Source organism: Musca autumnalis, unplaced genomic scaffold, assembly GCF_047663935.1.
Source record: "Musca autumnalis isolate F117 unplaced genomic scaffold, ASM4766393v1 scaffold_3, whole genome shotgun sequence".
Classification (NCBI taxonomy): Eukaryota; Metazoa; Arthropoda; class Insecta; order Diptera; family Muscidae; genus Musca; species Musca autumnalis.
In genome coordinates, this window is record NW_027411866.1 from 257,384,364 (window position 1) to 257,401,369 (window position 17,006).

The window sequence follows — 17,006 nt, forward strand, 5'->3', positions numbered from 1 at the left end:
CTATATCGGTCCACGTTTTGGTATACCCCCCATATAACGGTACCACCCGATTTCAGGTATTTTATTGTGTTTAGTCACATTTTCAGACCGAATTAGCTATAATTTGACATTTATGGTTCCGAGTGACCATAAAACTTATAGATCCATGTTCTGATATAGCCCCCAAATAACGATACCTCCCGATTTTCTGTATTTTGAGGATTTTAGATGCAATTTTTAACGGAACTAGCTGTAATTTGACAGGTGAGGTTCTCAGTCGTCCAGAAAGTTCTCCACCCAAAATCGTCGACATCTTGGTATAGCCCCCATATAATAATACCTCCGTTTTTTTGTTATTTTGGGGGTTTTAGCTATAATTTTGAATCGAAGTAGCTGTAATTTGACAGGTCAATGGTCACGAAAGTTGTCCACCAAAAATCGTCAACATAGGTCCATGATTTAGTATAGCCCTCCTATAACGGTACCTCCGTATTTTCGATATATTAAGGGATTTAGACTAGCATTTGTTGTTGTAGCAGCAAGAAACCTACGTAGAAGGATAGGTTTGATACTGGGTTGGCAGCCGCTGACCGAAGCACTATGGCTATGGTTACTACGGTACGTAAGAAGCTGCTGCCGTGTGATTGCTTTAGGGTATTTAGGCATTTAGACTATCTGTGGTCTAAAAATTTTTACACCTAAAATTAAAGACAGGAAAGGAAACTAATCATTCAATTTTAGTTAAGAATGTTTTTATGGTGGAGTTTCTGCCCGGCCGAACTTAACGACTTTTACTTTTTTCAAATTTTCTTTTATGATGGCACAAGTTTTTTCATAGGCATGTCCATAATTCCAGGGAAAAAAGGCCGAAAAATATAAAAAACCGTTACGGTCACCTTGTGTAGTGGCTATTGACCACGACAACTTTCGAAAAGGATACTGCCTTGGTTCAAAATTTTGCAATTATTTGCACAATATTTCTTGCAGACATAGATCACACAAAATTTCAATATTTGTCACAAGGTACAGTTTAAGAACATGTCTCGGATCGTTTTGAATTTTTTTCGCGTACGTACGATCCATGTTGCGACGATTTTTTTTTTTTTTTTTTTTTTTTTTGAGGCCATGTCCATGCTTCCTGAGGCAACCAACTAAAATAATGATGAGCACCATAATATACGAATTGGTTATCCGATTTGGTCGAAATTTTGCATATCGTAATACGTCCAAATACGGTCACAAAATTCTGAAAACCCCCTAAATACATATCCCGTTGTCAGATGTTTCACTGTGGAGACTGAATTTTCGAACGGTTGGCTCCTTTCCAATTTCTGCATTAAAATCGTATAAAATAACTTAAATATCACAGGTTATATGTTTTTCTAAACACTTGTAAAAATTATATTTGTTAAGGCCTGAGTACATAAGCAGCCTCGCCTGCTTGCTTTGCTTTCCTGCTTCATTTCTAACATAATAAAAATAAAAGAATAAAGAAGGCCGAGAAAATTTCGAACTGGGTTGCCGGGGCAGGTCAGTAACCACATGAGATGAAAAAGTTAACCCATGTTAAAGCCAGTCAGGTTCTTACTTGGTATCTTACATCTCCTACGTTAAACTACGTTAAAATACGAAATCATTGTGTCCTTAGAATTTCCATTTCTTTAATACACCCAGTATTATTCCATCTCCTCACAGAAGTGTCCATTTCGAGTTCTTGTAGTGTGCAACAATTTCTATTTTTAATGTTTCGTTTATGAAAAAACTTCTCTATAAATGGTGTAGCACTAGGTTCAATGCCACTTTCGACGTTGGTAATAAAAAATGGGTCCATATAATTGATCTAAAATATAATTTTTGTTCTTATTTTTTGTCCCCACATGAAACTTTTTCTTCAAATTCAACTTTAATTCTCTACAACAAATCCCACGAATTAATTGACTCCATTAAAGACCAACAACTTCTAAAGAAACCCCCAAAAAACTTTTTCAATATTTCTTATTTGTCTATTTTATGATTTCCCATTTTCAACGAATTTCTTAATATATATATTTTTCAATCTCTATCTTGCAAACTCATAAACATTATTTGCAGTAAACAGCAAGGGAGCAAGTGGAGGGGGAAGGTGAACATTTTCGCTGTCTGATCCTTGGCCATATGCCATACAACACGGCAAGTTGTATGGTTTCTCGCCATCATACAACATTGAAAGGAAACCAATAAATGTACATGTGTGTGGTCAATTCAGCAATGCACGTACACACATGGACATAGTATATGACATGACTTTATATGTATTTGGGTGTGAGTTTAACGACAGACAAACCGGGCCATCCATGGCTTACCGAACAGCAAAAACAGCAGTAACGAAAAAACATAAACCTCAACTTTGTTTGGTACACTCATGTTTGGATGCAATTGTTGGTTATCCTAGTATTTTTACTCTGTTTGCGTATGCTGTTGTTCCGTTTACATTTATTTTAACTATTTTGAAGATCATTCTTTTTAAAATATACGAAAAAAAAAGACTATATAAAACCGCGTTTCAAGCGAATTAAAGGAAGAAGGAGAAGGGGAAGTGCGACCGCCCCACAATGTTGGCTGTTGGCTGATGGTCAGTGTTGGTTGCTTTGGCTAGACACAACTTGCAAGAGACCTCTTTCAAAATAATAATTCAGCCCAAAGCCAAGTAAGGTTAGTGCCAAATGACTTATGTTTATTGTACGGTACATACATATATACATTTGTATGTATTAATGAATGTATGTGTGGATTTTGAGTACCATCGTAGAGAGAAGGAGATAGAGAGTTTTTTTTTTTGCATTTTTTGGTTAGTTTGTCGCTGATGGCCACTGCCACTACTACTACTGCTACATACTATGGTCTAGTACTGTTAAAACCACTCACTCTTGTAGACTCTCGGCCATACAAGGATATACAGCCACTACATGTCGTCCTTAAATGTCCTACAGAGTCAAGTGTATGCGACAGCGCAACAAGGAAAACAAGTAACTACTGTGTACCAATGACTGTGTGCGTGTGTGTGTGGGTAGTTAGTGGTTGACCCCTTCACATTTTGGCTACATTACACCCCAGTACCCTTGCCCCATATAAAATAGAAAACAAAACAAGCCCACGTAACTTCTGGGCCACATACACATAGTATTTAAACGCTTGTTTGTTTTTTTGTTGTTGCTGAGTATTTTCTGTATGTGCGTGTTCACCGAAAAAAAATACAATTCGTTTTGGCGATTCATTAGAATTACTCATTGTATGCGTACATTATGGGCTTTTAACGTTTTCGTTGTGTGTTTTTCCGTTTCGTGTTAGTTTTTTTTAGTTGGTTGGTAAATTCTTTTATTATTTTCCCCCTTGTTGTGTGTGTGTAGTTGTCGTGTATTGTTTTTTTTTTTTTTCGGTGAGTCTCTTGTGAATTATTGTATGAGTTGTTGGCGAAAATTTTTATTTTTATTTGCGTTTTTTACATACTTAAATGTACTAATGTTAAATTGAATATGGTACTTACTGGCTTGCAAGAAATAGGAGTGTGGTTAAGGCAGTTTGAGTTAAGTGAAATTTTAGTACTGGGAACTAATCCTAAAAGGATGCTTTCTTTGTTTTCAACTATGTTACGTATGAATCACTGTTATTCTTCATACGCCCTATGGTATTTTTTTTTATTAAAATAACTTATACGACCAGGCGAACTTTGTTTTTGGCACATTGTTGGCCGACGCACGGTGGTTCAGAATCGCTTTTTGTGGTCAAAATTCTGTAACTTTTGAACGGTACAGGCAAGGGTCTACTTTTTTTCGAATTTTGAAAAATGTCCTTTATAAATATGTCAAATTTTGAAAATGTATCCCTTTATAAATTTGTCAAGAAGTTCAAACATAGTAGCTTCTACCAGGTTCTGGGACAGAGCATTAGTTTCAATATGATTAGTATCGAAACCCATATAGAAATTAGCAAATTGATCAGGAAAAAATAGTGCGACATTAAAAAAGAAGTAAAAGTGTATCTGTCGGCTTTGAGATATACCCTCCGCCTATATGAATTGAAACTTTCATCTACTTTTGATAGATCGAATATTAGCTACACAACCGAAATTATTTGCCCAAAAATTGTGTATTTATGTTCCTTTTAGAATTGTTTGACCTTTTTTTTTTGGAAAGTGTGAGCTTGCCGACAAAATGGGTTCTATAGATAGAATACCACCTGAAGGTATTCTGTTGTAAAAAGTCTTCCTAAACCCCTCTATATATAGAAGAACTCCTAAGCATCTTCTATGAATATACAAAATACCTACTAAAGGTGTTCTATCGATAGAGGAACTCCTTTCTTCTATGAATAGAACACCTATTTGCTGAACTTTTGCGAAGGAATGGATCGACATAGTCCAGTTTAGAAGTGGATGTAATTATACCTTCAGCATTTATGCTAACGAGGGTATATACACTTTCATACGGGCAAAATGTGCCTCATTGAAATAATGGTTGGTACTTGGGGTCTAGTACGTTTGGACGAAATACATTTCAGACAATTTGGAGTCGATATAGGCTGGAACGCACGATAACTCTCGAACAGATTAACCGAGTTGGTACAAATTTGGCTTTCCTAATATTTTATCCAAGCTTAGTTTAAGTTTGAAGATAGGTCATATCGGTCCACTCCTTCGGGTATCTCCCCCCACAAAAGTTCAAAATTTGTCGCTAAAATTGTGTGCACGATAACTCTCGAATTGGTCATAACTTTGTATATGATAATATTACTTCCAGGCACTGATCGTGTTCGAATATAGACTACATCGGTCCACTGCTTCGGGTACTTCCCACACAAAATTCAGAAAATGTGAAGGTTTGGAGCACCTCTTGGATCGTTGTGAAATTTTCTTGCTTGTCCTTGCGGCTCCCTTTACGACAGTACTGAACTTTTGGACAACTAAAATGGCAAATCCACAAGATAACTCTCGCTGGGAGTCCCTAATTGGTACAAACTTTGCACATCGGATTATTCCATCTATTCATGTATCACTTAAAAATGGACTATATCGGCCCCTTCCTTCGGGTACCTCAAACACAAAATTTGGGAACACTGCATTTTAACAGCTCGTCTCGGACCTTTTCATTTTTTTTCGAAAAGTTCTTCTTGCGGACCCTGTTAAGAAGGCATAATTTTTTTTGGGGGGACAAGTCCGTGCTTCCTGTGATAATTACCCAAAATCTTTAAAAAAAAACCCTGCCAGGACCTCCTAAACTGGGTAGTACGTGATATAACCCTCTACAGTCGCGAATTATGTCCGAATATTAACTACATATACAAAAAGTTTAGAAAGAGTGTAGTTTGAAGACTCGTCTGGGATCGTTTTAATTTTTTTTTTTTTTTTTTTTTTGTGAGCATGTTGGGTATGCAACCCTAGTTAAGGCGGCTCAAGTTTTTCTTGGCATATCCATATTTCCTGTGAAATTGGCCTATAGAAGTCAGAAGTATTGTGTTGGTTTCTTTTCTTTTGATCCAGGCTGAGGGTATATCTCTGTCGGCACATCTGACTTATACTTTCTTTCTTGTTGTGGGAATCATTCCTTTCGATACTTACCGTGTCAACCATCCATTTTGGTTGCACAAAGTCAGTATGTCAGGGTCAGTATGTCAGGAAGCATAGAATTGCCAACGACAAAAAAATATCTCGTGGTAATCACAATCACAAGGACTACCTTCGTTTAATATTTCGAAACAATCTCCTAATAGTCCAAAAAAAATTTTAAAACTTTTGTACGAGTGGTACTGGAAGAAGTTATCCGATATAATATTTCTTCGAACTTAAGCCTTATCGCGCCCATGAACCATTTTGTTGGTCGCATCAGGATTTTTGTAAAGGTTTTTGGACCACTAAGTCAGAAGATATGAACTTGTCCACGAAAAAAATATGTCGCCAAAAAAAAAATTAAAATCATCATCAAACTGCACATAACGTTTGGAACTTCTGTGTTGGAGATACCCTAAGATAGATGTAGACCTTCTTGGAACTTAATGTACGCTTGGAAAAAAAAGGACGATGTGCAAATGTTGTGCTCATTTCGCCAGAGCGAAAAATTGCATTTTAGACCAAAATCGGAAAGTCCAAAAAAATGTTTATTGCTTTCCATTACCTAGCCTAGAAATTTTTAAATAAAGGTCCTGAGGCGTATACGTTCCAAATAGCATTTCATTAATCATACAACATGATGATTTCATATCAATATTACTTATACGCTATCATGGTTCCTCTGAATTATTTGCACCAACCTCGTGAAAACAAAACAACAAAAACATTTGAGCTCAAAATGCGTGTCATGAGTTTGTTAAGTAATTGTCTGAATGCGTGTTGAGTTCTATATTTTTTTTCTTGTTCACTGTTCATCTTCCACTTCTCGAAAATGCTATTACGAGCAATGTAAAGTTTATATAGAAGCCATTAACACATTAGCGAGACAGTAGAATATGACCCAACTGGCTGGTACACACACACGCCAGCGGCGACATCAATTCGACAATGAATGACGGTGACTTACCCAACTGTTGCCAACATTAAACGCGCCCATTGTTACATACCCTACATTCTTTAGTTATTACTTCGAAAAAAGTCAGTAGCCTTTTTCTACCTCAACCTTCAAGCATACAACACACCCATGTGAAGCGTACACACATACACACGCACATTCACATAAGTATGTATGTATGTATGTAAACAATGAAAAATTTGCCTTTGTTATGGAATTTTTTTGTGCAAAATTTATCGCATAACTTATGACAGAAGTGAGGTCCTTTAAATGATGCTTTACACTCATGTGTACAAATAAAGCACACACGCATACACACACATTACACTTTGTGTACATTGTGTATTTGTTTTTCCTATACTCCCAAAGCAAACAACAACCAGTCAGTATGTCAGCCGGTATTTTTCTCTAATTAGGATTTTTGTGAATATTTCAAACTGCCCTCACGTAACCATTCCTCCAGTTGTACCCTACCACCCACCCACATCAGACATTTATTTCACTTCAATTTGCTGGTTGTTTTGGGGAAAAAGTCAAAGCGTGGGCATAACAAAAACGACCTTTTAAACAAAACGTAAAATTTTAACAAGGGTTAGGTTCAGTCTGTTCCGTGTTTTTTGTTTTTTCGTTTTTAATTTATTCATTTGTTTAAGGACTCGTACATGCTGCCTCTGCCCACATCTACACAATACTCTCTGTACTACTCATTGAGTGGTTTGGCTTTTGGCCTTTTATCCCACCTAGAAATTCTAGGAAATTCATATCAAAAGCATTTGATTTGTTGGTTTGATGGGTGGGTTAACTTTCATTCAACTAGGATCTGTATGAGTGGCTTAATGGAGGAGAGGAGAAGGTGCTTGAACTACTCTCAATATGCAAATTTTGTTATTGTTATTGTTCCTTTGTTACCTCTCCACACAAAAAAAGATTTTAAAATCCAGTCAAACAGTTTCAAACGAAAGGTAAGAAGGATCACAGGAAGGTAGAGGTTATGTGTGAATAAGCTGTTGAAAAGCTTCTCTCTAATAACAGCAACAATAAAATCAACTTCGTAAGAAACACAAATATGAATTCAAATAAACTTGACCCCTGCCATTCGTTGTTGTTGTTATTACGGATATGTGGGCAACGGGAAAAACAACCCGTTTACAATCAACGACACGAGTAAAGCAAGTATTCTTCGACGACCTTGAAAATCTTTGAATGGTAAAAGTTGGGGGTCCCAGTAGAGTGTGAGTGCTCGTATATATGTACATAAATCGTATGTACGTATTTCTATACATAAGTGAATGTACATAGGTATGCATGATAAACACTTACCTTATTCAATATACGAATATTTGTTTGGGTTTGTGAAGTCTGCAACCTACACAAGTTTCTTTGTGCTCTTAGAAAAATAAATTTCATAATCTTTGTCAGTTTGCATGGATTTCTAAAGATGACTTTTAAGGAACCAAAGAAACACATTTTTTGAACTAATGAGGCTGCCTCTACAGATGTTCATATTTGTTTAGGTTAGCAATGATTTGAGCAAAGAATAAAGGTTATGGTGTCAAGGCCATGACGAAAAGTTCGTTTAAAATTGAAAAAGAGAAAAGTAGATTTGTATCTACAAAAGAACAACTACAAGAAGATAAGGTTGTACGGGCCTTCCATAGACCTTTATAAGGTATTTTACAGGTTTGCTGTCTACAGACAACTTTTTACAGAGCATCTACATGTAGAAGATTTCGTTCGGTAGGTGCATTTATTTATACATATACATAGATAACATTGGTTGGAGTTAATATGACCTGTCAAATACAGATATTCCATATGCTATAACTACTCTGAAGATCAGTTGTTCTGGATGTGGTCCTACAATAAGAGCGCATTTATATAAGGCTATGTTTATATTATAGCCTTATGCAGGGTTAACCTTCTTAATGAGGATTTATTTGACGTATACGCAAAGGAATTGACATTTGAGACCCAGTGGGTTTGCTAAATCCGATTATATATAAACGTTCTATTTTAAGTACTAGTGCAAATTAGATTTAAGAATTCTTTAAAATACTTGTGCTAATCAGCTGATCTACGCAAGATGTGAATAACAGGGTAATTCACTCTCAATCGAGACATATTTACAGGTCATGTGACTAGCACAACAACAGCTCCATTTTGACCAATAATTCAAGCTGACAAATGTTTTTTTACGTTTTCATACAATTGATTCAGAATAGCACAAATCTGCACGCAGAAAAATTTATGTTAGAAATATGTTTGGATCCAAACAAATATATGTTTGGGACCGGTTGCAAACAAATTAATGTTTGGATCCAAACATAATATGTTTGGGTCCAAACAAATATGTGTTTGCAACATTATGTAACATATCCCAATTTGATATGTTTGGGTACCAACATATTTTTTATGTTAGAACATTTTTTTCATGGGTGGAGAGAGGATGTTTGTCAACGAGAGTAATAACAGTGCTCTCGCGGCTGTGGATTGCTGTTTTATAATGAAGAGTTGTGTGTATTGTATAATAGAAGACGTAGAAGCGAAGAAGGGGGCTTTGGTGGCGTGTATGCGACAAACTCGTGTGTTTCTTGTTTTGTTGTTGTTAACCAACTTAGGAGGAGAATAAGAAAAGAAGAAATGATATGAATTATATTTTATTTCTTTGTTCAGTGTTTTAGATGCCTTTGTAGAGTCAAGACGGTAAAGTGAGTGAATAAATCAGTGTTTTGTGTTTTCTTAAAGAAATTGTGCTTTTTAGTAAATTAAATGCCCAATACATTTTATAATTGAATCGGAAAGTTGAATGGAATTATTTTATTGGACAAGGAAGAAATCGCATTTAATATTGGTAATTACATACATACTTGTGTATATCTGAAATATGGCATATCCATATTTATTTATTACATTACATAATCATTTGATTCTAGATGCCGATTCCCCGCTGATGATTTCAACTATGAGGACAATTTGTTTTATTTCACAACAAAGGAGAAGCATTCAACTACGTTTCTATATATTTTTTCTTTTTAAAAGTGTGACTATTTACAAATTATTTCAATCAGTTTTTCTTTTATTAAATTGTGTTATGTATTTCTTTGGAATTTTGTATGTACCTATGTGTTTGTTGTTCTTTTGCCTTCCAATAAACAACCTCAACATTTGTGTGTATACTATGGAGATAGCCAGTGAGTTCTTACTGAGAGCAAGTGAGCACACATTTTAAAGTGTTTTACATTGAATTTTACGCTCCCTTGCTCTTAGTAAGCGCTCACTGGTGCATGTGTTTGTTTTTTTTTTTGTGCCTTTTGGGTTTGTATTTTTTTGCACCCAAACATATAAAATGTTTGCACCCAAACATAAAATTGTTTCCACCCAAACATAAAATTGTTTCCCCCCAAACATAAAATTGTTTTCACCCAAACATAAATATCTTTGCACCCAAACATATATATGTTTGCACCGAAACATATATATGTTTGCACCCAAACATATATTTGTTTCCACCCAAACATATATTATGTTTGGGACTGTTGCAAACATATATATGTTTGCTGCAAAATATGTTTGGGACATATGTTAGAGAGGCCGATTTTTTTTTGCGTGTGGACAGATTGAAACCAACTACCAGGCCGTTTTACGCCAATCATAAGCATAGTAGCTCCATTTGTTTGACATTTTACTTCAAATAAATCAAAATAATGTTCTTTATCATCCTATAGTCTGAACGCTTTTCATACGTTACTATAAATTTGACAACTTGGCCATGGCTTAGGAGAAATCACCTGCTCTTATTACACCACCTTACAGTACATTTAGACTATGCTGGATTTAGCAAATCCTGAGGATTTAAGTTGCCGTTTTCTAACGATATGTGTGTTCGTTTACTCAAAATTTGTACAAATTGTTACTGGATGTTGTTCGTTTACTCTACAGTATAATGCAAAAGACCATAGTCGTTTACAAGAAGTTACTGGAGTTGTACAAATTTGTACAAATCATCGAGTAAACGAACACACCTAATATATGTCAAATAAATCGAGATAATATACTATATTGTGATATGCTTGTTTACATTTTGTATGTGATTTTAATAGCAATAATGAATTTTGACAACTAGTGTGATAACCAGCTGTTTTTGCCGTTGTACCTGTATTATTGTGCCATGACCGGGACTAACTAAGACTAACAGCTGAATAACAGGGTGGTCAACACTCAACGATTTTTCTTTAACTGAATTATTTTTCAATGTGTGTTCCGTTTCATGTTCCATATTTAATCTTCTGCCAGACTATGAAAATTTTCATGAAAATGATTTGAGTTTATGGGTAAGAAGGGAGAACCTAAAAGTTAAAACATTTTCATGTTATATTTTCAATGTCTGGCACAAGAGTTACAATCATACATTCCTTGCGGCAATTGTCAGAGAGGATGTTGAGAGGCAAAGGGTTACCATATACCTCACCTCCTTCTCCATCAAACTGACAATTCCCGCAAAGAAAATTGCCAAATATAAATATGGACATGGCGATTCAAACATTCTAATAAGTAGACATATTCTAGACAAGAACCATTACCCCTACATCTTACAATAACTAAATTTTAATTCCTCTTTCTCTCCTTACAGGCGTTTACATCCTGACATTTTTCGATAACATCCCAAAAACCAACCGAGAATATGCAATCTAACGAACGAACAACATCACCTCAACACAGGCTACCACTGGCCGGTAACCGTCGTCAACAACGCAACATTCCATTCCACTATGGTCAACTACTGATAATGTTCCTTATTATGAGCCTTCAAGTTACGGATGTTGTGGCTAAGGTCAAGACGAAAAAGAATTCCAATATTCATTATAGCAATGAGGATAATTTGAAATCGCCAACGGAGGGTCAACATTTTGCCATGGAACCACAAGATCAAACAGCGGTGGTGGGTTCCAGGGTCACACTGCCCTGTAGGGTAATGGATAAGGTGGGCGCCTTACAATGGACCAAAGATGATTTTGGTTTGGGCCAACATCGTAATCTCAGCGGCTTTGAACGTTACTCCATGGTTGGCAGTGATGAAGAGGGTGATTTTTCTTTGGATATTTTCCCCGTTATGTTGGACGATGATGCCCGTTATCAGTGTCAGGTGGGACCGGGTCCAAATGGTGAGGCTGGCATTAGATCACGGTTTGCCAAAATTACCATATTAGTGCCACCAGAGGCTCCAAAAATTCTTCAAGGTGATCACTTGATTGCCACGGAGGATCGTGAGATAGAACTGGAATGTGTTTCAGTGGGTGGCAAACCGGCTGCAGAGGTAAGTATTTTCTCCCACTTACAAAAAAATCCATTTACAAATCTATATTTCTCTCCAATAGATTACCTGGATTGATGGCTTAGGTAATGTCCTAACCAAGGGCATTGAAGATGTCAAGGAACCCCTGGCCGATGCTCGACGTGTCACCGCCAAATCCATTTTGAAGTTGACACCCAAAAAGGAACATCACAACACCACATTTACATGCCAAGCTCAAAATACCGCTGATCGTACCTATCGCTCAGCAAAAATCCTGTTGGAGGTGAAATATGCTCCCAAGGTTACAGTGTCTGTTGTGGGAGGAGCTTTGGCTGGTGGCCGCATACCCGAAGGTGCTGAAGTAATACTCTCCTGCCAAGCAGATGCCAATCCTCCCGTACAATCGTATCGCTGGTTCATCAATGATGAATTGGTAACCGGAGACTACACCACACGCATGGTTATACACAATGTTTCCAGACAATATCATGATGCCATTGTCAAATGTGAGGTGGTAAATGCTGTGGGCAAAAGTGAGGAAAGTGAAACCTTGGATATAAGTTGTAAGTATTGAAGAACGAAATTGGGTTGTGACATGGTATAAAAAAAATTATCTTGCTTTTCTTATAGATGGTCCGGCTTTCCGCCAAAGACCCAACTCTGTTGAGGCTGATTTGGGCGCCACTGTTACCATGAAATGTGATGTCGATGGTAATCCACCACCAGAAATTGAGTGGATTAATGAAAATTCCGAACGTGTTGTGGGCACGTCAGCCAATCTTACTTTGAAAGTCTCTAGCGAAACTGCTGGACGTTATTACTGCAAAGCGGTGGTGGATGGCTTCCCCGAAATTGGAGCTGAGGCCACTATTTATGTAAAACGGGCCCCTGTCATCACTTCCCACAAAGTTCAATTTGGAGCTGTGGGCAATCGTGCCAAAATTGATTGTTTGGCCTTTAGCATACCCAAGGCTGATAAGATCTTATGGTCCTACGAAGGAAAAATTATCAATATGTCCACAGCTGATCCAGATTTGTACATATTCGAGGAACATCATTTGCCCGAGGGTGTTAGGGCGGCTTTGATTATTAAGGAAAGTCGTTCCAATCATTTTGGCAAATATAACTGTACAGTTGTTAATTCATATGGCAGCGATTCGTTGTTAATCACATTAATACCCGAACGTAAGTATAGCACTTTTGAAGTTTCCAACTTTCCAGATGTTCTAACAATATATTTTTGGGTTTTCTTTCATACCAAAGCAGCTGGTTCTGTACCCGTCCTTTTGGTGGTCATGGGCTCCATGTCCTCTGTGGCCATTATCCTAATGGTTGTGATGCTAGTGATTGTTTATATGAAACGTAACAAAAAGAAGCCCATGCCGGCTGATGTCATACCTGAAGCTTCTCGCGGTGGAGATAAGTTAAGTGATCTCAAAAATGAGATGCGTGCCAAAGCCTATGAAGCTGCTGAATATACGGAATCCAGCTCTGATGGTTTGGCCATTAATCTAACGCATTCACCAATGCCCGATGTACAAATGAAGGGTGCCACTTTGGGTGTACCCTTGGCGGGACCGGTTAAATTAGATGAAAGGTAAGTCGTTAGTTACTTCAGTTGTTAGAATATTGCTAAAGTTTTGTATTCCCTTTTAGATTTTCCGGGGACTTTGGTGATCGTTATAGCCGCAACATCAAGAATATCAAAAATAATCAAGACTACAAAGATACAGCCAATGGCTATCCCTATTTCGAGTATGCCTTGGACTATAGCCCTCCTAATGATAATAAGAGCTCAGTTGGTTCAGTGTCCAAGAGTAATTCGACCACCATTAGTTCGGCCACCTTGCCACATTACTCAAATCCAGCCACCACAACGGGGAATATGAGTTTGCCCAGAAATCGCAGTGATATGCAACAACAGCAGCAACAACAACAGCTAAATAATGGATTCTTAGGTAAGTTCAATAAAATAACAGTTGGAATACAATTTTTGACAAATCAAGATAAATTATAAAATGTAAAGTATTTGGCATTAAAATCTACTTCATCTTTGTTACAGGTCAGCCATTATTACAGAACGGCATCGATAGCCGTTTTAGTGCCATCTATGGTAACCCCTATCTGCGTACCAATTCCTCCATACTCCCACCTCTGCCGCCACCCAGCACAGCTAATCCAGCGGCAACACCTGCACCACCGCCTTATCATGCACCCCGCAATCACATGAACACCATGGCCAACGGTGGTGTGATGGGCAGTCTGAAGAATTTTGGCACACCCAGCAGTATCATCAGTGGTCACAATGGTCCGGCCAGTGTTAGTGGTAGTAGCTCAAATCTAACAGCCAGCAGTAACACACTAGCAGCTACCCCACTAACGGCCCAAGTGGGATCTGTGGGTACACCATCGGGTGTGGTGACGGCAGGCCCTAATACAGCATCCTCCACAACAGCACAAAGTCCTTCGGGACAATTTATTTTACCCTCAAATGGTAATGTTACCAAGAAAGGAGCCCTGGCAACCCATGTTTAAATTAAGCGCACAACAAAACGAACGAACGAATTCAAAACATAAACGAATTACCGTTATGCCCAGGTGTTAGGTGGAAAACTTAACAAAACATAACGGCAATGTTCATCGAATAAGACAGAATGAAAGCGAGAGAGAGAAGAAAAAGAAAATAACATATTGTGATTTTTAGTGTTAATTATTTACCTAATGGCAACTCTAAGCGCAAGAAAAAAAAACATACAAAATGCCAATAGCCAGACAGGGTGTTGCATATTCTTCTCATACACGAAACACACCACTACAGGGTGATACAGACAAGTGGCTGTGTGTGTTCTGTTGAGGAGAAGCATGTCAAAAGCAACTGTGTGGTTGTAGGTATTTGCATTTTTATTAGAATCATTATTATTAGTAAAAAGAGAAGGAGAGAGACAGGAGCAAGAAGATACTGTGCAAGACGACAAAAACTAATGTTTGTAGATATTTCCATAAAAGAGTTGGTTATTCACGTTCATATGCGTGTTAGTACCGGTCCACACTAGAGTGATTTCATTGAAAAAATTGCATGAAATTGTGCCTTTTTAGATCGAGTTCCATAGTAGAGTAAAATCATGAAATTTATGCAGTGGGGAACTCTATCTAAGAACCCCTTATTTCAAGAAATTTTTTCAATTAAATCGATCTAGTGTGGACCGGGATAGAGATAGAGTTCCCCACTACAACAATTTCATAAAATTACTTTAGTATGGTAGTCGATCTAAGGGGTAGTTTACACTATATGTAAATGTCATATGAGATGAAATTTTCCATCGTTAAATATTCACTAATATGTGGAATATTGGAGATTTTCCATGCTTCATTTATTCTGTGCGTCCACCCCAACAAAAATATAATAAAATTACGTCTCCACATTGTCTCCGTGGGTATATATGGAATGTTTTTATTTCGTGTCATATGACATTGATAGATAGTGTAAACTACCTCTAAGAATACCTAATTTCATAAAATAATTTCATTGAAATCACTCAAGTGTGGACCGGGACTTAACATTCAAATCATGGCGGAACAAGTAGGTGTTAAGGGCTTGTCACATAAGAGGATTTCTGGCTTAATTCATTAACTTGCATGTTCTTCCGGCTTTAAGTCAAAAGTCAAAGCATACGAAAATCGTGTTTCAGCACACATACAGCCGCGTAGAGTTGCTGCACTTCTACGCGCCTGAATGTGTGCTGAAACACGATTTTTGTTTGCTTTGACTTTTGACCTAAAGCCGGAAGAACATGTAACTTAATGAATTAAGCCAGATATCCTCTTATGCGACGAGGCCTTCACATCAGTTGCTCGAAATCAGACCAGTACTGGGATTCTGTAACTCATTTTTGCTGTTACCGACAAAAATCGATAAAATTAAATCGCAAAATTATGACTAAAAACAAAAAAAGTTGCCATCACTGTTTGTGTCGGTAGAGGCTACTTTTTATTCATTGTTAACTTACCGAAAAATTCCGTTAATTATCGAAATTATAAGCATTTTAATTTTACTGACAATTATCGATAACAGCAAAAATGAGTTACAGAATCCCACTACAGACGTCAAAATTTGTTCACAATAACGCACTACTGTGAATTTCCAGTTTACGTTTTGTATGTGTTTTGCCGATGTACCTGTATTATTGTGTCATGATTCAAATCATCCATGATGGAATAAGAAGGTGTTACATCAATAACAATAATTCTGTCATTTATCACACCAAACGTCAAATTTGATCACAATAATGCATTACTGTGAATTGCTTGTTTACATTTTGTATGTGATTTTATTCACAATAATACATTTTGACAACTAATCTGAAAATCAGCTGTTTTTGGCGCTGTACCTTATTATTGTGCCATGAAATCATCTTTCAACTATACCGGGTGTCTCTTAAAATTTGTCACTTCCGTGACAGTCTTTACGCTCCACGGTAACGGTTTTTAATATAGATCAACATAAGGATGTGTGTCAGGTTAATAAACTTTAGTGTAAATGCAGTTTAAGAAATCAATTTCAATGTCACAAACATTTAAATAAAGTTTTATACATTTCTAGCTCTGTTCCTTTACGTGCAAGAATCTTCAAGTTTTACTACTTTTTACTCGAAAAGCGTTCCTTTACTTCAGACACCATACAATTCATATGAGAGCAGTTTACAACTTTTCCTACTTTTGCCGGTTTTACCACTTTCAATAGTAAAGGAACAGGCCGTCTATCACATCTTCGGTTACTGTAGAGACACTCTGTAATTTTCAAATATTTTGAGAACACAATAGCTTTGTTCATTTACATCTATAAATAGTAAAATTTGAAAAAAAAGTATTGATCTGTCAAAATTGTTTTTACTTATACTGTGGTGCTGCTTAGTGCAAGGGAACGCTTTTCAAGCAAAAAATAATAAAATGTAAAGAGTTTACCAGGTAAAGGAACAAAGCTAATGCCCACCCTAAATCACAACGATACTTAACACCAACTGCATTGTAATTACATTGCATATAGTACATACATACACACGTATGATATGTTACCTAATATGTACAAGTACATACTTTTTAAAGCCGTCTTCAGTGTCCTCATCGTTGTCGCCCTCCTCCTCCTCTTAATCGTCAACATCGCCATCATATATGAATGTTTAAGCATGTTCATGTAATTG

General features: G+C 36.9%; 1 protein-coding gene and 1 long non-coding RNA gene across 7 annotated transcripts in view; one reads left to right on the forward strand and one right to left on the reverse strand.

Moving 5' to 3' along the window:
* kirre (kin of irre) overlaps positions 1-14,492 on the forward strand; it is a 112,617-nt gene extending 98,125 nt beyond the window's left edge. For 4 of the 6 annotated variants that reach the window (XM_073978057.1, XM_073978058.1, XM_073978060.1 and 1 more), the window contains 6 exons: positions 11,146-11,829; positions 11,891-12,371; positions 12,439-12,993; positions 13,072-13,405; positions 13,465-13,766; positions 13,871-14,492. In XM_073978057.1, coding sequence (XP_073834158.1) covers positions 11,197-11,829; positions 11,891-12,371; positions 12,439-12,993; positions 13,072-13,405; positions 13,465-13,766; positions 13,871-14,343 — 2,778 coding nt within the window. In that variant the 5' untranslated portion in view covers positions 11,146-11,196 and the 3' untranslated portion in view covers positions 14,344-14,492. The remainder of the gene's footprint in view (positions 1-11,145; positions 11,830-11,890; positions 12,372-12,438; positions 12,994-13,071; positions 13,406-13,464; positions 13,767-13,870) is intronic. The other 2 variants (XM_073978061.1, XM_073978062.1) reach the window with 1 other exon arrangement.
* Positions 1-17,006, reverse strand: part of LOC141399392 (uncharacterized) — a 132,375-nt gene that overhangs the window by 100,742 nt on the left and 14,627 nt on the right. The window lies entirely within an intron of this gene.